At 31.5% G+C, this 22,413-nt stretch overlaps 5 protein-coding genes across 5 annotated transcripts; all 5 read left to right on the top strand.

The window, feature by feature from the left end:
• Positions 1–7,785: 7,785 nt before the first annotated feature.
• Positions 7,786–8,307, top strand: LOC132295984 (cell wall / vacuolar inhibitor of fructosidase 2-like). The gene has a single exon (XM_059794241.1). The coding sequence runs from the start codon at positions 7,786–7,788 to the stop codon at positions 8,305–8,307; it is 522 nt and encodes a 173-aa protein (XP_059650224.1).
• A 2,503-nt stretch (positions 8,308–10,810) lies between these two features.
• Positions 10,811–11,332, top strand: LOC132295983 (cell wall / vacuolar inhibitor of fructosidase 2-like). Its single transcript, XM_059794240.1, has one exon. It carries the CDS (start codon positions 10,811–10,813, stop codon positions 11,330–11,332), a length of 522 nt encoding a protein of 173 aa, XP_059650223.1.
• A 2,503-nt stretch (positions 11,333–13,835) lies between these two features.
• On the top strand, positions 13,836–14,357 carry LOC132295982 (cell wall / vacuolar inhibitor of fructosidase 2-like). The gene has a single exon (XM_059794239.1). It carries the CDS (start codon positions 13,836–13,838, stop codon positions 14,355–14,357), a length of 522 nt encoding a protein of 173 aa, XP_059650222.1.
• Positions 14,358–16,860: 2,503 nt separating this feature from the next.
• On the top strand, positions 16,861–17,382 carry LOC132295981 (cell wall / vacuolar inhibitor of fructosidase 2-like). Its single transcript, XM_059794238.1, has one exon. The coding sequence runs from the start codon at positions 16,861–16,863 to the stop codon at positions 17,380–17,382; it is 522 nt and encodes a 173-aa protein (XP_059650221.1).
• Positions 17,383–19,885: 2,503 nt separating this feature from the next.
• LOC132295980 (cell wall / vacuolar inhibitor of fructosidase 2-like) lies at positions 19,886–20,407 on the top strand. Its single transcript, XM_059794237.1, has one exon. It carries the CDS (start codon positions 19,886–19,888, stop codon positions 20,405–20,407), a length of 522 nt encoding a protein of 173 aa, XP_059650220.1.
• The last annotated feature ends 2,006 nt before the right edge of the window (positions 20,408–22,413 follow it).

Raw genomic sequence — 22,413 nt, 5'->3', positions numbered from 1 at the left:
CTTCATAAGCCTTAGTTATGGGGTTGGGTCTTCACTGGGTGTTCTTAATAGCTAACCTCCGCTTGTTAAGGGCGCTCTAAGCGTTCATGCATTCCCGGATACTAGGGTTACCCAAAAAAAACAAATTGTGTAATATGTGTTCTTATCAGTTTAGTTTCTGATTCGTGGGTCAATGACACACACATTTAAATATAATTACCGAAAAAATAATAAAAGAAAAAGAGATTAGGATGGTGATCACAGACTGACTGTGGCCGATTCGTCTGTCTCAAAACTAGTGGAAGTACTCTTATTGAACTATATTATGGTGTGGTCAATTCCGTCTCCCAAGAACACGACACTGTTCTTATACATACCCACATCTGCTGCTTCGTTGTAAATTCCTCGCTTGATGTGAATGATGTATGTAGCCGAAGCTGAATTAGGTATTGCAGAAACGGCTTTTGAGATGCTGCGATAGTCTCCACTCCCATCCTTTGACACCACAAATGTGGTTTTATAACCTGAAATGGAAATGGGAATGACAAGAAACAAAATGAAACAGAGTAAACCATGGGCCATGTTGGTGGTGAAAGGCGGTGGCGACAGTGACGGAGTGGTGGAAGGCAACAACAGAGTTGGGAGTGATGGAAGGGAGCGATGGTATAGAAGGTGGTGGAAGTGAAGTGATGGTTTACTGCTTTAAAACAAATAAGAAAGAAATTTACTGCTTTAAAATATATATATGTAATTTCCATATTACTGCTCTGATTTTATTCCTTATTTGTTTTCTTTTTTCTTTTTTTTTTTTAATTTTTTTTATATTTATAGTTAAAGGAATTTGTTGCAAATAGTCAATAATTTAGAGGTTTTTTTTTGAACACTTTATCCAAAAGTGGTAATGCACGTGTCACAGTTAAATAGTTTTGACTCATGTGGCCCACTATTTGCTAGTCATAGGATTGAGAATAGGGTGATACAGCTAGCAAAGTGAGCACAAACAAAGATAAAGAGTCAGGACTTATAGGAGGGAAGAAGAATGAATAGACTAACAACTTATTTGGTCGCACTAAACTGAAAGAGACTTTTAACCCCCTACGTTTCACTCTAATATATGTTTCGCTACATGCCAAGCCACTTCGTAAATCTATATTTGGACGTGGACCACATGGTGTTCAATTTTTATGCAAACAAATTGATGTATGTCCATTATGTTTTGGAGGCCACCAATAAAAACTTGATTTTTTTTTTTTCTCGATAAATAATTATGATGGTTGTTAATAAATTGAATTAATTTTATCGATACTTTTTAAGTTTGGTCAATTATCACATTAAAATTTTTTTTGAAAATTATTATCACTCACATTACAATTTAAGTTTGGTCAATTATCACATTGAAATTTTTTTTGAAAATTATTATCACTCACATTTTAAATTTTTGGTGTGTTTTTCACTCACATTCTAAAAATTAATTTTCAGTTGTATAAAACTACTTTTTACTTATAAAAAGATATTATTATCCCATTTAACTTTGACTTGTCTTACTAAAAGGTTGGTTGATGTTTAAGAAGACATTTCTACGTACATTCAATACAAGTATGAGAACAGGACAATTGGAAGCAAATGTGTACTTAAAGGGCCAATCAAATCTTGACATAATAATAATAATAACAGCTGAAAGAATTTCTCAATTTTCTATAGCAATTGTGCGCGAGTTTCATCTCTAATAAAGAACTACTAACTGATAATGGAGGGAACGTCCCCATTATTTCACAAGGAATAGTCAAAACATTTTTGAAATAAAATTCCCCAACCCAGAGGATTGGAATACAACTGCATTCAATACAAGTATTTGTCATTTGATAAAAATGTATTCAATATAAGAATTTGACAATTGATTTCTGTGACTAAATAAATAAAAACATTTTGAATTTTCATTGTCTTTAGGTTTCGAGCCACTGCTCTCAGAATACAGATGACATTGATACAACATCTTCAAACACATAATCTTTAATGAATCCAAGATGAATTAATAAGGCTGAGTATAAATGATTCTGCTCCATTGACAAATATAATCTACGTTGTACTGACAAGAGGATAGAATTTTTGTCATCTTTACCGGTAGGCCTGGATCAGTTGAATTTAGTAGAAACGTATCATCCAGAGAGAAATCTGATGCCGTTTATAGACATTTGCCGGGGAAGAGATCAAGAAAGGCATCTGCCGTATAGAGATGTATTGATGTCTTTCCTCTATAGATAAAATTTCAAGACTAAGCTCCTACTCTTGAGGTTTCACCAGTTTTTGAGGATCGTTGAGATATCATCATGGAAGATGTTATAAGAGTAGGAGCTTAGTCTTGAAATTTTATCTATATGAGGGACTACTTTATGTATCATTCAATTATATCCTTATCATCCAACTATCTCCTTATCAAGAAAGGCTACATAACAGCATCAGTCCATCACAAACTGTCTATTTTAAGAACCAATTCCTGGTACCCCCATTGACATCAAAGGTCATTATCTAAATGAATCCAAGATGAATTAAAAAGGCTGAGTATAAATGATTCTGCTCCATTAATAAGGCTGAGTATACACCATATTGTGTTCCTTTTTCTTTTGGATTAATGGACGAATTTGTAAATCTTCTGAGGAATTTGTTGATTTTGTAGATAGCTTGAGAGGATAATTGGCCCTCTTGGCCTTATCTATTCCTCCTTGGGAGCGCTCCCCTCTTGAGTCCCTTAATGAAACATTACTTCTTATATATGTGTGTGTGTGTGTGTATATATATATCACAAAACTAGTGCTATGACATCGTCCTTTGAAGAGTTTTATATACTAAGGTTTCCCAAGCGCACACATACCGAAAAAATTAAAGAAAGAAAAAATTTATCTAATTTACGCTTAAAATGACATACATAATATGATTACAACTAGTTAGTGTGGTAATATCACGAAACTAGGTTGTGCAATCATCCCTTCAAAATTTCAGTCTTTTAATGATTTTCCAGTGACACGAGAGAAAAAATGTAATCCAAGTTAACCTAGAAATGACAATATAATATCGTGACTCCCTATTCAACCATGGATCCCCCTTGCAGTTAGTTTATCATATGGAGAACGTTAATATATATATATATATATATATAAACTTTGACGAAACAGGATTGATGTAACTGATTCCATATAGTTGGGAAACTATTTCATTGAGTCGAGCCTATCAACTGGCAAAGTCACTTTTAGCTGACAATAACATGTGATGACTAATTCTAGCTATGTGAAAACACTAAATTAAAAGATGGGAGAAAATGAGAACATTCACAGCTACTAATTCTGATTGAATTACTATCACAATTTCGGAAGTACCTTAAAGCATTAAAGACATGGAAACTAAAATTATTGCTTACACAAACAATTTTTTCATCAACGGAACTTAGTTGCCAAAAGATATCCAAAACTGGCACAAATACAAGTGAACAGCAAACAATGCACACAATAGTACCTAAGATGACCAGTAACCAAAACTTAACCAAGAAAAAAAAAAAAAAAAAAAGAAAAAAAAAAAAAAAACAGACCAGTAATCAAACAATTGAGGCAAAAAAAATTCATTAAACTATATGAATTCTTCACACTTGTAATGTTTGATAGTGTCTGCTGTACTATACTAAGGTAAGTTGTGAATGCATACATTTCTGCAAGCAGAAAGCTTTGTTGCTTTGTTCATAGCATTATGAGATCTCTTCCCAAACATAATTGAACTGAACAGAGGTGGTTTCTTCCTAGGTGTTGGGGGCAAAACTGGGTGATCAAATGGACTAATATCAACAACTAGGCAGGTTGTATCATCCTTCAGGCCTCTTGACCTGAGAGCTTCCTAAACAGTCAAACAAACAAGAATTAAAAACTACAAAAGTCAGATCCTCAAGCTGGTTAAGAAGAGAGCTTGTTACTAGATTATGCAGTCAATGCACCAGGTGTACTCGATCTCTTTCCTTCCATGGCACCATTCTTGAAAGAAAATTTTAATTTAAGGGTATTTTCATATTTAGCCGAAAGTTTTGAGGTACAAATTAAATATTATCCAGAATAGAAGGGTTTATAAGCAATCTGGGGATACTACATCAGATCTATCCCTGGGATACCCAACACTTGCTCGTTATAAATTAGCTCTTACATTAAAAAATTAAAGTAAAATAAATGTTATATTTTCATAATTATCATTTTTTCAAAAATCTCCAACTGAGTAATGAGTATATTTAAACTTAAAAGAATAATTTAATAATTTTAAAACCTACACACTATTAATTGTATGTATGTGCCTGTAAATGTTTTAAAATTATTAAATTATTCTTTTATGTTTAAATATACTCATTACTCAGTTGCAAGATTTTTGTAGAAATGATAATTAAGAAAATATAACATTTATTTTACTTTAATTTTTTAAATGTAAGAACTAATTTATAACATTTCAAAAAGGAAAGACTAATCCGAAAACTAATATGGAAAGGTAGGGCTATATTATTATTATAACATTATAATATGGTAGTCCACACCATATTTAGTATAACTTTTTAAGAAAATATATAATTAATATGGAAAGGTAGGGCTGTCCACACCATATCTTTTATTATTATAACTTTTTTTAAAAATATATAATAATATAAAAATGACAATTAATATGGAAAGGTAGGGCTATAAATACATGTATGATTGTCAAAATAGTACGTACTCATCTTCCCTTCTCGGCCTTGATAGAAAAGAATATAAAGAAGAGAAGAAATGGCTAGTCATGAGAGTTGTATCTCTCTCCTGGTTTCTCTTTTTCTTTTCAGTCAATCATTCGTCTCAGCTGACGTGTCTCTAATAAGAGCTGTTTGCAAAACCACCGAGGAATCTGAAGTTTGTGTTTAGGTTTTATCATCAGACCCTCGAAGCATCACCGCCAGTAACAAAACCAGCCTAGCGAGGATTGCCATGCAAATCACAGCAGCAAAGTGCCATGACATTTCATTATACGCCAACAAACTGCTTCGTACTGCAACAGACCCTAGTTACAAGCAAGACCTGGAGGACTGTAGAGATAGTTATGACCAAGTTGAGTTTGGCATAACCGATGAAGGTCTGTCAAATTTTGATCAGGGGAGATATGAAGACGCGGGGAGATACACTGAAGATGCTTCTATTGCTTCTGAAACCTGCGATGAACACGGCATAAAAGCCTTGAAGCAGATGAATACTCTCATTGGTGACTTCTCTATTGATGCAAGGACGATTGTAAAGAGCTTGTCCAAGTCATGATCATCTTATGCCAAATTAATTAATAAACATGCTTTATTCACTTTATTGACAAAATTAATGTGTTTGCTTTTACTCCTAAAATTTTGTCAACAATATATTTTGAAGGAAAATGATATATAAAAAAAATGTTTTTGCTCGTCTATAGAATAGACTTGATGTGACAAAAACTCTCTCTATTAAGGTAATTATAATAACTGCCGTACTCATTTTCGAATCACTTATTCACACCTTCATTATTCATATTTGCTAGTCATGTGTATGGTGCATGTGGTTCCATTCGATCATTGGCAAGTCAAACTTTAAAACATGTTAGAAAAAGCATGGAAATTTCGAGAAGAAAGACTTTATATTATTGACTAAAAATTCTTGTTATTTATTGAAATCGCTCCAAAAAAATATATTAAAAAATAAAAAAAGAAAAGAAAAATCAACGTAGCATTACTCAACTTGTTTTAATTTGCTCACTTTCATATTCAAGCCAAAATAATAATTAACCGAATCCTTTCTCTTGCTCTCTTGCATGCTTCAGTTTGGACTTTGAAGTTATCCCTAAATTGTTTGTTAACGGTTCTGTCTGTTTTCTAGCCTATGGGTTGCACGGCCTCTTTTTCATTTTTATTTTTTATTTTTTTATTTTATTTTATCCCTATTTGCTTCTTGTATAGTTTGTACAATATCTTTTTTTAGTTATTTTTAGGGAAGCCACTCCCTTCTTTTTTCCTATTGCATTATCCCTTTTTACATATTGCCTACTACTCACCGGTGAGTAGGGAGTTTCTACTTACTCAGTAGGTGGCATAATAAAATTATGACAAGTGTTTCAAATTTTATAAAATATAAAATATAACAAAAATAGAACCAGAACGTATTTAATTCATTTTAATTGGGCTTAACCGCATCTGTCTCTCCATATATATATCTATACACACTTGTACATACATAGGTACAAAATTAGCTTTTAAAGTAGAGAAAAATTAGGATTCAAGCTTCCTAAAACAATACTTTCCAAAAACAAGATCTTCTTAAAACAATATATTGGTTTTGTTCTTTGGAATCGAAAGATCAAAATAATATAAACACATATTCATAAACCATGTTATTAAAATACCCATTCACCTCCACTTCCAAAGTAATCCCCGTTCTCACTGCAACAATCCTAAGTTGGACTAAAGAAGGGCAAGAATTTTTTTTTTAAAAAACACAAACCGGAAGCATTTTATGATTCTAAGAATGGTTCTTCATATCAATCACATATTTTCCACTTTGAGAAGGTAGAGAGCAAAACTAACCCCTCAAAACACTATTGCTATATCTCAATTCAATTATTTTTTTATAACTCCCATACACATATTCTGATATTTATAGGGATAGTGGTTGAGGATGTATACAGTGTACTAGAGGAAAATTGTAAAAGATACTGTGAATCCAATTAAAAATGGGTCAAACCAGTTCTAATTTTATTTTTGTTATATTTATATTTTATAAATTTTAGGACACTTGTTATAATTTTATTATGCCACATACCTAGTCAGTAGAAATTGCTTACTCACTGGTGAGTGGGCAAGTATTGTCCTTTTACATAATATCATAACTAATGAAATTTTTTACCCTTTTTTTGTATTTTTTTTATGACAAATAAAATAATTTATTCAACAGAAAAACAACTATCGGAAATAAAATGAAGTGTTAATTTCAGTAACACCCTTTTAGGTTTGGTCAAATATCACATTAAAACAATTTTTGAAAATAACTATTACTCACACCCCAAATTATTTTTCCGTCTCTAACATCCTTAAAAAGATGTGAATATTTATACCCTCATTTCTTTATTATATATCTTAATCCTAATATATTAGAAACTTGAAAGGTCTAAATTGACCTTCTCACTCCCTCACACACACTGAACTTTACCCATGAAAAACAAGTGATAACTAATTTGCAGTATCTACCCCTGCCTTGGCTCCACCAAGTGTAATATATATAGCATTTTTTTGTAGTAATTTTACATATATATGTGAGAAAATCTATATAATATCCCTCTAAAATTTTTATTTCCAAAATTTTTCTTTTGATTTTTTTTTTCCTTCCCTAAATTTTTCTTTTGATTTAATAAAATAATTAAAATCTCAAAATGGGTGGACCCATTAAATGTCTCTTGAAAGTCATTCAATTTTGGACTTAGTCAAAACAAAACTTTTAAAAGGAAAGGGCAAATTGGGACATGTATCTTTTGCCTGTCTAATAAAGTATTATAATAAATTTTGTTGTCTTAAAAAGTGTGAAGTGTAGAATTGGACCATTATGACGGGGCATAGATGATAACATAATAATATGGTAGTCCACACCATATCTTTTATTATTATAACTTTTTAAGAAAATATATAACTAATATAAAAATGACAATTAATATGGAAAAGTAGGGCTATAAATACATGTATGATTGTCAAAATATTACGTACTCATCTTCCCTTCTCGACCCAGGTAGAAAAGAAGAGAAGTCAAAATGGCGAGTCATGAGAGCTGTATCTCTCTCCTGATGGTTTCTCTTTTTCTTTTCAGTCAATCCTTCGTCTCAGCTGACATGTCCTTAATAAGAGCCATTTGCAAAACCACCCCGTATTCCAATGTTTGCTTTTCAGTTTTAGCATCAGACCCTCGAAGCATCACCGCTAGTAACAAAACCAGCCTAGCGAGGATTGCCATGCAAATCACAGCAGCAAAGTGCCATGACATTTCTTTACACGCTAGCCAACTGCTTCGTAACGCAACTGACCCTGGTTACAAGCAAGACCTGGAGGACTGTAGAGATAGTTATGACCAAGTTGAGTTTGGCATAACCGACGAAGGTCTGTCAAATTTTGATCAGGGGAGATATGAAGACGCGGGGAGATACACTGAAGATGCTTCTATTGCTTCTGAAACCTGCGATGAACACGGCATAAAAGCCTTGAAGCAGATGAATACTCTCATTGGTGACTTCTCTATTGATGCAAGGACGATTGTAAAGAGCTTGTCCAAGTCATGATCATCTTATGCCAAATTAATTAATAAACATGCTTTATTCACTTTATTGACAAAATTAATGTGTTTGCTTTTACTCCTAAAATTTTGTCAACAATATATTTTGAAGGAAAATGATATATAAAAAAAATGTTTTTGCTCGTCTATAGAATAGACTTGATGTGACAAAAACTCTCTCTATTAAGGTAATTATAATAACTGCCGTACTCATTTTCGAATCACTTATTCACACCTTCATTATTCATATTTGCTAGTCATGTGTATGGTGCATGTGGTTCCATTCGATCATTGGCAAGTCAAACTTTAAAACATGTTAGAAAAAGCATGGAAATTTCGAGAAGAAAGACTTTATATTATTGACTAAAAATTCTTGTTATTTATTGAAATCGCTCCAAAAAAATATATTAAAAAATAAAAAAAGAAAAGAAAAATCAACGTAGCATTACTCAACTTGTTTTAATTTGCTCACTTTCATATTCAAGCCAAAATAATAATTAACCGAATCCTTTCTCTTGCTCTCTTGCATGCTTCAGTTTGGACTTTGAAGTTATCCCTAAATTGTTTGTTAACGGTTCTGTCTGTTTTCTAGCCTATGGGTTGCACGGCCTCTTTTTCATTTTTATTTTTTATTTTTTTATTTTATTTTATCCCTATTTGCTTCTTGTATAGTTTGTACAATATCTTTTTTTAGTTATTTTTAGGGAAGCCACTCCCTTCTTTTTTCCTATTGCATTATCCCTTTTTACATATTGCCTACTACTCACCGGTGAGTAGGGAGTTTCTACTTACTCAGTAGGTGGCATAATAAAATTATGACAAGTGTTTCAAATTTTATAAAATATAAAATATAACAAAAATAGAACCAGAACGTATTTAATTCATTTTAATTGGGCTTAACCGCATCTGTCTCTCCATATATATATCTATACACACTTGTACATACATAGGTACAAAATTAGCTTTTAAAGTAGAGAAAAATTAGGATTCAAGCTTCCTAAAACAATACTTTCCAAAAACAAGATCTTCTTAAAACAATATATTGGTTTTGTTCTTTGGAATCGAAAGATCAAAATAATATAAACACATATTCATAAACCATGTTATTAAAATACCCATTCACCTCCACTTCCAAAGTAATCCCCGTTCTCACTGCAACAATCCTAAGTTGGACTAAAGAAGGGCAAGAATTTTTTTTTTAAAAAACACAAACCGGAAGCATTTTATGATTCTAAGAATGGTTCTTCATATCAATCACATATTTTCCACTTTGAGAAGGTAGAGAGCAAAACTAACCCCTCAAAACACTATTGCTATATCTCAATTCAATTATTTTTTTATAACTCCCATACACATATTCTGATATTTATAGGGATAGTGGTTGAGGATGTATACAGTGTACTAGAGGAAAATTGTAAAAGATACTGTGAATCCAATTAAAAATGGGTCAAACCAGTTCTAATTTTATTTTTGTTATATTTATATTTTATAAATTTTAGGACACTTGTTATAATTTTATTATGCCACATACCTAGTCAGTAGAAATTGCTTACTCACTGGTGAGTGGGCAAGTATTGTCCTTTTACATAATATCATAACTAATGAAATTTTTTACCCTTTTTTTGTATTTTTTTTATGACAAATAAAATAATTTATTCAACAGAAAAACAACTATCGGAAATAAAATGAAGTGTTAATTTCAGTAACACCCTTTTAGGTTTGGTCAAATATCACATTAAAACAATTTTTGAAAATAACTATTACTCACACCCCAAATTATTTTTCCGTCTCTAACATCCTTAAAAAGATGTGAATATTTATACCCTCATTTCTTTATTATATATCTTAATCCTAATATATTAGAAACTTGAAAGGTCTAAATTGACCTTCTCACTCCCTCACACACACTGAACTTTACCCATGAAAAACAAGTGATAACTAATTTGCAGTATCTACCCCTGCCTTGGCTCCACCAAGTGTAATATATATAGCATTTTTTTGTAGTAATTTTACATATATATGTGAGAAAATCTATATAATATCCCTCTAAAATTTTTATTTCCAAAATTTTTCTTTTGATTTTTTTTTTCCTTCCCTAAATTTTTCTTTTGATTTAATAAAATAATTAAAATCTCAAAATGGGTGGACCCATTAAATGTCTCTTGAAAGTCATTCAATTTTGGACTTAGTCAAAACAAAACTTTTAAAAGGAAAGGGCAAATTGGGACATGTATCTTTTGCCTGTCTAATAAAGTATTATAATAAATTTTGTTGTCTTAAAAAGTGTGAAGTGTAGAATTGGACCATTATGACGGGGCATAGATGATAACATAATAATATGGTAGTCCACACCATATCTTTTATTATTATAACTTTTTAAGAAAATATATAACTAATATAAAAATGACAATTAATATGGAAAAGTAGGGCTATAAATACATGTATGATTGTCAAAATATTACGTACTCATCTTCCCTTCTCGACCCAGGTAGAAAAGAAGAGAAGTCAAAATGGCGAGTCATGAGAGCTGTATCTCTCTCCTGATGGTTTCTCTTTTTCTTTTCAGTCAATCCTTCGTCTCAGCTGACATGTCCTTAATAAGAGCCATTTGCAAAACCACCCCGTATTCCAATGTTTGCTTTTCAGTTTTAGCATCAGACCCTCGAAGCATCACCGCTAGTAACAAAACCAGCCTAGCGAGGATTGCCATGCAAATCACAGCAGCAAAGTGCCATGACATTTCTTTACACGCTAGCCAACTGCTTCGTAACGCAACTGACCCTGGTTACAAGCAAGACCTGGAGGACTGTAGAGATAGTTATGACCAAGTTGAGTTTGGCATAACCGACGAAGGTCTGTCAAATTTTGATCAGGGGAGATATGAAGACGCGGGGAGATACACTGAAGATGCTTCTATTGCTTCTGAAACCTGCGATGAACACGGCATAAAAGCCTTGAAGCAGATGAATACTCTCATTGGTGACTTCTCTATTGATGCAAGGACGATTGTAAAGAGCTTGTCCAAGTCATGATCATCTTATGCCAAATTAATTAATAAACATGCTTTATTCACTTTATTGACAAAATTAATGTGTTTGCTTTTACTCCTAAAATTTTGTCAACAATATATTTTGAAGGAAAATGATATATAAAAAAAATGTTTTTGCTCGTCTATAGAATAGACTTGATGTGACAAAAACTCTCTCTATTAAGGTAATTATAATAACTGCCGTACTCATTTTCGAATCACTTATTCACACCTTCATTATTCATATTTGCTAGTCATGTGTATGGTGCATGTGGTTCCATTCGATCATTGGCAAGTCAAACTTTAAAACATGTTAGAAAAAGCATGGAAATTTCGAGAAGAAAGACTTTATATTATTGACTAAAAATTCTTGTTATTTATTGAAATCGCTCCAAAAAAATATATTAAAAAATAAAAAAAGAAAAGAAAAATCAACGTAGCATTACTCAACTTGTTTTAATTTGCTCACTTTCATATTCAAGCCAAAATAATAATTAACCGAATCCTTTCTCTTGCTCTCTTGCATGCTTCAGTTTGGACTTTGAAGTTATCCCTAAATTGTTTGTTAACGGTTCTGTCTGTTTTCTAGCCTATGGGTTGCACGGCCTCTTTTTCATTTTTATTTTTTATTTTTTTATTTTATTTTATCCCTATTTGCTTCTTGTATAGTTTGTACAATATCTTTTTTTAGTTATTTTTAGGGAAGCCACTCCCTTCTTTTTTCCTATTGCATTATCCCTTTTTACATATTGCCTACTACTCACCGGTGAGTAGGGAGTTTCTACTTACTCAGTAGGTGGCATAATAAAATTATGACAAGTGTTTCAAATTTTATAAAATATAAAATATAACAAAAATAGAACCAGAACGTATTTAATTCATTTTAATTGGGCTTAACCGCATCTGTCTCTCCATATATATATCTATACACACTTGTACATACATAGGTACAAAATTAGCTTTTAAAGTAGAGAAAAATTAGGATTCAAGCTTCCTAAAACAATACTTTCCAAAAACAAGATCTTCTTAAAACAATATATTGGTTTTGTTCTTTGGAATCGAAAGATCAAAATAATATAAACACATATTCATAAACCATGTTATTAAAATACCCATTCACCTCCACTCCCAAAGTAATCCCCGTTCTCACTGCAACAATCCTAAGTTGGACTAAAGAAGGGCAAGAATTTTTTTTTTTAAAAACACAAACCGGAAGCATTTTATGATTCTAAGAATGGTTCTTCATATCAATCACATATTTTCCACTTTGAGAAGGTAGAGAGCAAAACTAACCCCTCAAAACACTATTGCTATATCTCAATTCAATTATTTTTTTATAACTCCCATACACATATTCTGATATTTATAGGGATAGTGGTTGAGGATGTATACAGTGTACTAGAGGAAAATTGTAAAAGATACTGTGAATCCAATTAAAAATGGGTCAAACCAGTTCTAATTTTATTTTTGTTATATTTATATTTTATAAATTTTAGGACACTTGTTATAATTTTATTATGCCACATACCTAGTCAGTAGAAATTGCTTACTCACTGGTGAGTGGGCAAGTATTGTCCTTTTACATAATATCATAACTAATGAAATTTTTTACCCTTTTTTTGTATTTTTTTTATGACAAATAAAATAATTTATTCAACAGAAAAACAACTATCGGAAATAAAATGAAGTGTTAATTTCAGTAACACCCTTTTAGGTTTGGTCAAATATCACATTAAAACAATTTTTGAAAATAACTATTACTCACACCCCAAATTATTTTTCCGTCTCTAACATCCTTAAAAAGATGTGAATATTTATACCCTCATTTCTTTATTATATATCTTAATCCTAATATATTAGAAACTTGAAAGGTCTAAATTGACCTTCTCACTCCCTCACACACACTGAACTTTACCCATGAAAAACAAGTGATAACTAATTTGCAGTATCTACCCCTGCCTTGGCTCCACCAAGTGTAATATATATAGCATTTTTTTGTAGTAATTTTACATATATATGTGAGAAAATCTATATAATATCCCTCTAAAATTTTTATTTCCAAAATTTTTCTTTTGATTTTTTTTTTCCTTCCCTAAATTTTTCTTTTGATTTAATAAAATAATTAAAATCTCAAAATGGGTGGACCCATTAAATGTCTCTTGAAAGTCATTCAATTTTGGACTTAGTCAAAACAAAACTTTTAAAAGGAAAGGGCAAATTGGGACATGTATCTTTTGCCTGTCTAATAAAGTATTATAATAAATTTTGTTGTCTTAAAAAGTGTGAAGTGTAGAATTGGACCATTATGACGGGGCATAGATGATAACATAATAATATGGTAGTCCACACCATATCTTTTATTATTATAACTTTTTAAGAAAATATATAACTAATATAAAAATGACAATTAATATGGAAAAGTAGGGCTATAAATACATGTATGATTGTCAAAATATTACGTACTCATCTTCCCTTCTCGACCCAGGTAGAAAAGAAGAGAAGTCAAAATGGCGAGTCATGAGAGCTGTATCTCTCTCCTGATGGTTTCTCTTTTTCTTTTCAGTCAATCCTTCGTCTCAGCTGACATGTCCTTAATAAGAGCCATTTGCAAAACCACCCCGTATTCCAATGTTTGCTTTTCAGTTTTAGCATCAGACCCTCGAAGCATCACCGCTAGTAACAAAACCAGCCTAGCGAGGATTGCCATGCAAATCACAGCAGCAAAGTGCCATGACATTTCTTTACACGCTAGCCAACTGCTTCGTAACGCAACTGACCCTGGTTACAAGCAAGACCTGGAGGACTGTAGAGATAGTTATGACCAAGTTGAGTTTGGCATAACCGACGAAGGTCTGTCAAATTTTGATCAGGGGAGATATGAAGACGCGGGGAGATACACTGAAGATGCTTCTATTGCTTCTGAAACCTGCGATGAACACGGCATAAAAGCCTTGAAGCAGATGAATACTCTCATTGGTGACTTCTCTATTGATGCAAGGACGATTGTAAAGAGCTTGTCCAAGTCATGATCATCTTATGCCAAATTAATTAATAAACATGCTTTATTCACTTTATTGACAAAATTAATGTGTTTGCTTTTACTCCTAAAATTTTGTCAACAATATATTTTGAAGGAAAATGATATATAAAAAAAATGTTTTTGCTCGTCTATAGAATAGACTTGATGTGACAAAAACTCTCTCTATTAAGGTAATTATAATAACTGCCGTACTCATTTTCGAATCACTTATTCACACCTTCATTATTCATATTTGCTAGTCATGTGTATGGTGCATGTGGTTCCATTCGATCATTGGCAAGTCAAACTTTAAAACATGTTAGAAAAAGCATGGAAATTTCGAGAAGAAAGACTTTATATTATTGACTAAAAATTCTTGTTATTTATTGAAATCGCTCCAAAAAAATATATTAAAAAATAAAAAAAGAAAAGAAAAATCAACGTAGCATTACTCAACTTGTTTTAATTTGCTCACTTTCATATTCAAGCCAAAATAATAATTAACCGAATCCTTTCTCTTGCTCTCTTGCATGCTTCAGTTTGGACTTTGAAGTTATCCCTAAATTGTTTGTTAACGGTTCTGTCTGTTTTCTAGCCTATGGGTTGCACGGCCTCTTTTTCATTTTTATTTTTTATTTTTTTATTTTATTTTATCCCTATTTGCTTCTTGTATAGTTTGTACAATATCTTTTTTTAGTTATTTTTAGGGAAGCCACTCCCTTCTTTTTTCCTATTGCATTATCCCTTTTTACATATTGCCTACTACTCACCGGTGAGTAGGGAGTTTCTACTTACTCAGTAGGTGGCATAATAAAATTATGACAAGTGTTTCAAATTTTATAAAATATAAAATATAACAAAAATAGAACCAGAACGTATTTAATTCATTTTAATTGGGCTTAACCGCATCTGTCTCTCCATATATATATCTATACACACTTGTACATACATAGGTACAAAATTAGCTTTTAAAGTAGAGAAAAATTAGGATTCAAGCTTCCTAAAACAATACTTTCCAAAAACAAGATCTTCTTAAAACAATATATTGGTTTTGTTCTTTGGAATCGAAAGATCAAAATAATATAAACACATATTCATAAACCATGTTATTAAAATACCCATTCACCTCCACTTCCAAAGTAATCCCCGTTCTCACTGCAACAATCCTAAGTTGGACTAAAGAAGGGCAAGAATTTTTTTTTTAAAAAACACAAACCGGAAGCATTTTATGATTCTAAGAATGGTTCTTCATATCAATCACATATTTTCCACTTTGAGAAGGTAGAGAGCAAAACTAACCCCTCAAAACACTATTGCTATATCTCAATTCAATTATTTTTTTATAACTCCCATACACATATTCTGATATTTATAGGGATAGTGGTTGAGGATGTATACAGTGTACTAGAGGAAAATTGTAAAAGATACTGTGAATCCAATTAAAAATGGGTCAAACCAGTTCTAATTTTATTTTTGTTATATTTATATTTTATAAATTTTAGGACACTTGTTATAATTTTATTATGCCACATACCTAGTCAGTAGAAATTGCTTACTCACTGGTGAGTGGGCAAGTATTGTCCTTTTACATAATATCATAACTAATGAAATTTTTTACCCTTTTTTTGTATTTTTTTTATGACAAATAAAATAATTTATTCAACAGAAAAACAACTATCGGAAATAAAATGAAGTGTTAATTTCAGTAACACCCTTTTAGGTTTGGTCAAATATCACATTAAAACAATTTTTGAAAATAACTATTACTCACACCCCAAATTATTTTTCCGTCTCTAACATCCTTAAAAAGATGTGAATATTTATACCCTCATTTCTTTATTATATATCTTAATCCTAATATATTAGAAACTTGAAAGGTCTAAATTGACCTTCTCACTCCCTCACACACACTGAACTTTACCCATGAAAAACAAGTGATAACTAATTTGCAGTATCTACCCCTGCCTTGGCTCCACCAAGTGTAATATATATAGCATTTTTTTGTAGTAATTTTACATATATATGTGAGAAAATCTATATAATATCCCTCTAAAATTTTTATTTCCAAAATTTTTCTTTTGATTTTTTTTTTCCTTCCCTAAATTTTTCTTTTGATTTAATAAAATAATTAAAATCTCAAAATGGGTGGACCCATTAAATGTCTCTTGAAAGTCATTCAATTTTGGACTTAGTCGAAACAAAACTTTTAAAAGGAAAGGGCAAATTGGGACATGTATCTTTTGCCTGTCTAATAAAGTATTATAATAAATTTTGTTGTCTTAAAAAGTGTGAAGTGTAGAATTGGACCATTATGACGGGGCATAGATGATAACATAATAATATGGTAGTCCACACCATATCTTTTATTATTATAACTTTTTAAGAAAATATATAACTAATATAAAAATGACAATTAATATGGAAAAGTAGGGCTATAAATACATGTATGATTGTCAAAATATTACGTACTCATCTTCCCTTCTCGACCCAGGTAGAAAAGAAGAGAAGTCAAAATGGCGAGTCATGAGAGCTGTATCTCTCTCCTGATGGTTTCTCTTTTTCTTTTCAGTCAATCCTTCGTCTCAGCTGACATGTCCTTAATAAGAGCCATTTGCAAAACCACCCCGTATTCCAATGTTTGCTTTTCAGTTTTAGCATCAGACCCTCGAAGCATCACCGCTAGTAACAAAACCAGCCTAGCGAGGATTGCCATGCAAATCACAGCAGCAAAGTGCCATGACATTTCTTTACACGCTAGCCAACTGCTTCGTAACGCAACTGACCCTGGTTACAAGCAAGACCTGGAGGACTGTAGAGATAGTTATGACCAAGTTGAGTTTGGCATAACCGACGAAGGTCTGTCAAATTTTGATCAGGGGAGATATGAAGACGCGGGGAGATACACTGAAGATGCTTCTATTGCTTCTGAAACCTGCGATGAACACGGCATAAAAGCCTTGAAGCAGATGAATACTCTCATTGGTGACTTCTCTATTGATGCAAGGACGATTGTAAAGAGCTTGTCCAAGTCATGATCATCTTATGCCAAATTAATTAATAAACATGCTTTATTCACTTTATTGACAAAATTAATGTGTTTGCTTTTACTCCTAAAATTTTGTCAACAATATATTTTGAAGGAAAATGATATATAAAAAAAATGTTTTTGCTCGTCTATAGAATAGACTTGATGTGACAAAAACTCTCTCTATTAAGGTAATTATAATAACTGCCGTACTCATTTTCGAATCACTTATTCACACCTTCATTATTCATATTTGCTAGTCATGTGTATGGTGCATGTGGTTCCATTCGATCATTGGCAAGTCAAACTTTAAAACATGTTAGAAAAAGCATGGAAATTTCGAGAAGAAAGACTTTATATTATTGACTAAAAATTCTTGTTATTTATTGAAATCGCTCCAAAAAAATATATTAAAAAATAAAAAAAGAAAAGAAAAATCAACGTAGCATTACTCAACTTGTTTTAATTTGCTCACTTTCATATTCAAGCCAAAATAATAATTAACCGAATCCTTTCTCTTGCTCTCTTGCATGCTTCAGTTTGGACTTTGAAGTTATCCCTAAATTGTTTGTTAACGGTTCTGTCTGTTTTCTAGCCTATGGGTTGCACGGCCTCTTTTTCATTTTTATTTTTTATTTTTTTATTTTATTTTATCCCTATTTGCTTCTTGTATAGTTTGTACAATATCTTTTTTTAGTTATTTTTAGGGAAGCCACTCCCTTCTTTTTTCCTATTGCATTATCCCTTTTTACATATTGCCTACTACTCACCGGTGAGTAGGGAGTTTCTACTTACTCAGTAGGTGGCATAATAAAATTATGACAAGTGTTTCAAATTTTATAAAATATAAAATATAACAAAAATAGAACCAGAACGTATTTAATTCATTTTAATTGGGCTTAACCGCATCTGTCTCTCCATATATATATCTATACACACTTGTACATACATAGGTACAAAATTAGCTTTTAAAGTAGAGAAAAATTAGGATTCAAGCTTCCTAAAACAATACTTTCCAAAAACAAGATCTTCTTAAAACAATATATTGGTTTTGTTCTTTGGAATCGAAAGATCAAAATAATATAAACACATATTCATAAACCATGTTATTAAAATACCCATTCACCTCCACTCCCAAAGTAATCCCCGTTCTCACTGCAACAATCCTAAGTTGGACTAAAGAAGGGCAAGAATTTTTTTTTTTAAAAACACAAACCGGAAGCATTTTATGATTCTAAGAATGGTTCTTCATATCAATCACATATTTTCCACTTTGAGAAGGTAGAGAGCAAAACTAACCCCTCAAAACACTATTGCTATATCTCAATTCAATTATTTTTTTATAACTCCCATACACATATTCTGATATTTATAGGGATAGTGGTTGAGGATGTATACAGTGTACTAGAGGAAAATTGTAAAAGATACTGTGAATCCAATTAAAAATGGGTCAAACCAGTTCTAATTTTATTTTTGTTATATTTATATTTTATAAATTTTAGGACACTTGTTATAATTTTATTATGCCACATACCTAGTCAGTAGAAATTGCTTACTCACTGGTGAGTGGGCAAGTATTGTCCTTTTACATAATATCATAACTAATGAAATTTTTTACCCTTTTTTTGTATTTTTTTTATGACAAATAAAATAATTTATTCAACAGAAAAACAACTATCGGAAATAAAATGAAGTGTTAATTTCAGTAACACCCTTTTAGGTTTGGTCAAATATCACATTAAAACAATTTTTGAAAATAACTATTACTCACACCCCAAATTATTTTTCCGTCTCTAACATCCTTAAAAAGATGTGAATATTTATACCCTCATTTCTTTATTATATATCTTAATCCTAATATATTAGAAACTTGAAAGGTCTAAATTGACCTTCTCACTCCCTCACACACACTGAACTTTACCCATGAAAAACAAGTGATAACTAATTTGCAGTATCTACCCCTGCCTTGGCTCCACCAAGTGTAATATATATAGCATTTTTTTGTAGTAATTTTACATATATATGTGAGAAAATCTATATAATATCCCTCTAAAATTTTTATTTCCAAAATTTTTCTTTTGATTTTTTTTTTCCTTCCCTAAATTTTTCTTTTGATTTAATAAAATAATTAAAATCTCAAAATGGGTGGACCCATTAAATGTCTCTTGAAAGTCATTCAATTTTGGACTTAGTCGAAACAAAACTTTTAAAAGGAAAGGGCAAATTGGGACATGTATCTTTTGCCTGTCTAATAAAGTATTATAATAAATTTTGTTGTCTTAAAAAGTGTGAAGTGTAGAATTGGACCATTATGACGGGGCATAGATGATAACATAATAATATGGTAGTCCACACCATATCTTTTATTATTATAACTTTTTAAGAAAATATATAACTAATATAAAAATGACAATTAATATGGAAAAGTAGGGCTATAAATACATGTATGATTGTCAAAATATTACGTACTCATCTTCCCTTCTCGACCCAGGTAGAAAAGAAGAGAAGTCAAAATGGCGAGTCATGAGAGCTGTATCTCTCTCCTGATGGTTTCTCTTTTTCTTTTCAGTCAATCCTTCGTCTCAGCTGACATGTCCTTAATAAGAGCCATTTGCAAAACCACCCCGTATTCCAATGTTTGCTTTTCAGTTTTAGCATCAGACCCTCGAAGCATCACCGCTAGTAACAAAACCAGCCTAGCGAGGATTGCCATGCAAATCACAGCAGCAAAGTGCCATGACATTTCTTTACACGCTAGCCAACTGCTTCGTAACGCAACTGACCCTGGTTACAAGCAAGACCTGGAGGACTGTAGAGATAGTTATGACCAAGTTGAGTTTGGCATAACCGACGAAGGTCTGTCAAATTTTGATCAGGGGAGATATGAAGACGCGGGGAGATACACTGAAGATGCTTCTATTGCTTCTGAAACCTGCGATGAACACGGCATAAAAGCCTTGAAGCAGATGAATACTCTCATTGGTGACTTCTCTATTGATGCAAGGACGATTGTAAAGAGCTTGTCCAAGTCATGATCATCTTATGCCAAATTAATTAATAAACATGCTTTATTCACTTTATTGACAAAATTAATGTGTTTGCTTTTACTCCTAAAATTTTGTCAACAATATATTTTGAAGGAAAATGATATATAAAAAAAATGTTTTTGCTCGTCTATAGAATAGACTTGATGTGACAAAAACTCTCTCTATTAAGGTAATTATAATAACTGCCGTACTCATTTTCGAATCACTTATTCACACCTTCATTATTCATATTTGCTAGTCATGTGTATGGTGCATGTGGTTCCATTCGATCATTGGCAAGTCAAACTTTAAAACATGTTAGAAAAAGCATGGAAATTTCGAGAAGAAAGACTTTATATTATTGACTAAAAATTCTTGTTATTTATTGAAATCGCTCCAAAAAAATATATTAAAAAATAAAAAAAGAAAAGAAAAATCAACGTAGCATTACTCAACTTGTTTTAATTTGCTCACTTTCATATTCAAGCCAAAATAATAATTAACCGAATCCTTTCTCTTGCTCTCTTGCATGCTTCAGTTTGGACTTTGAAGTTATCCCTAAATTGTTTGTTAACGGTTCTGTCTGTTTTCTAGCCTATGGGTTGCACGGCCTCTTTTTCATTTTTATTTTTTATTTTTTTATTTTATTTTATCCCTATTTGCTTCTTGTATAGTTTGTACAATATCTTTTTTTAGTTATTTTTAGGGAAGCCACTCCCTTCTTTTTTCCTATTGCATTATCCCTTTTTACATATTGCCTACTACTCACCGGTGAGTAGGGAGTTTCTACTTACTCAGTAGGTGGCATAATAAAATTATGACAAGTGTTTCAAATTTTATAAAATATAAAATATAACAAAAATAGAACCAGAACGTATTTAATTCATTTTAATTGGGCTTAACCGCATCTGTCTCTCCATATATATATCTATACACACTTGTACATACATAGGTACAAAATTAGCTTTTAAAGTAGAGAAAAATTAGGATTCAAGCTTCCTAAAACAATACTTTCCAAAAACAAGATCTTCTTAAAACAATATATTGGTTTTGTTCTTTGGAATCGAAAGATCAAAATAATATAAACACATATTCATAAACCATGTTATTAAAATACCCATTCACCTCCACTCCCAAAGTAATCCCCGTTCTCACTGCAACAATCCTAAGTTGGACTAAAGAAGGGCAAGAATTTTTTTTTTTAAAAACACAAACCGGAAGCATTTTATGATTCTAAGAATGGTTCTTCATATCAATCACATATTTTCCACTTTGAGAAGGTAGAGAGCAAAACTAACCCCTCAAAACACTATTGCTATATCTCAATTCAATTATTTTTTTATAACTCCCATACACATATTCTGATATTTATAGGGATAGTGGTTGAGGATGTATACAGTGTACTAGAGGAAAATTGTAAAAGATACTGTGAATCCAATTAAAAATGGGTCAAACCAGTTCTAATTTTATTTTTGTTATATTTATATTTTATAAATTTTAGGACACTTGTTATAATTTTATTATGCCACATACCTAGTCAGTAGAAATTGCTTACTCACTGGTGAGTGGGCAAGTATTGTCCTTTTACATAATATCATAACTAATGAAATTTTTTACCCTTTTTTTGTATTTTTTTTATGACAAATAAAATAATTTATTCAACAGAAAAACAACTATCGGAAATAAAATGAAGTGTTAATTTCAGTAACACCCTTTTAGGTTTGGTCAAATATCACATTAAAACAATTTTTGAAAATAACTATTACTCACACCCCAAATTATTTTTCCGTCTCTAACATCCTTAAAAAGATGTGAATATTTATACCCTCATTTCTTTATTATATATCTTAATCCTAATATATTAGAAACTTGAAAGGTCTAAATTGACCTTCTCACTCCCTCACACACACTGAACTTTACCCATGAAAAACAAGTGATAACTAATTTGCAGTATCTACCCCTGCCTTGGCTCCACCAAGTGTAATATATATAGCATTTTTTTGTAGTAATTTTAC

This window comes from Cornus florida, unplaced genomic scaffold (assembly GCF_030987335.1).
Source record: "Cornus florida cultivar Cherokee Brave unplaced genomic scaffold, ASM3098733v1 CherokeeBrave_3.0.0_Hap2_Chr02, whole genome shotgun sequence".
NCBI lineage: Eukaryota > Viridiplantae > Streptophyta > Magnoliopsida > Cornales > Cornaceae > Cornus > Cornus florida.
This window is presented reverse-complemented; position numbering and strand designations above follow the sequence as displayed.

Bases quoted from the DNA above. Each gene is read 5' to 3' on its own strand.
- LOC132295984 (XM_059794241.1), top strand. From the start codon at position 7,786: ATGGCGAGTCATGAGAGCTGTATCTCTCTCCTGATGGTTTCTCTTTTT.
- LOC132295983 (XM_059794240.1), top strand. From the start codon at position 10,811: ATGGCGAGTCATGAGAGCTGTATCTCTCTCCTGATGGTTTCTCTTTTT.
- LOC132295982 (XM_059794239.1), top strand. From the start codon at position 13,836: ATGGCGAGTCATGAGAGCTGTATCTCTCTCCTGATGGTTTCTCTTTTT.
- LOC132295981 (XM_059794238.1), top strand. From the start codon at position 16,861: ATGGCGAGTCATGAGAGCTGTATCTCTCTCCTGATGGTTTCTCTTTTT.
- LOC132295980 (XM_059794237.1), top strand. From the start codon at position 19,886: ATGGCGAGTCATGAGAGCTGTATCTCTCTCCTGATGGTTTCTCTTTTT.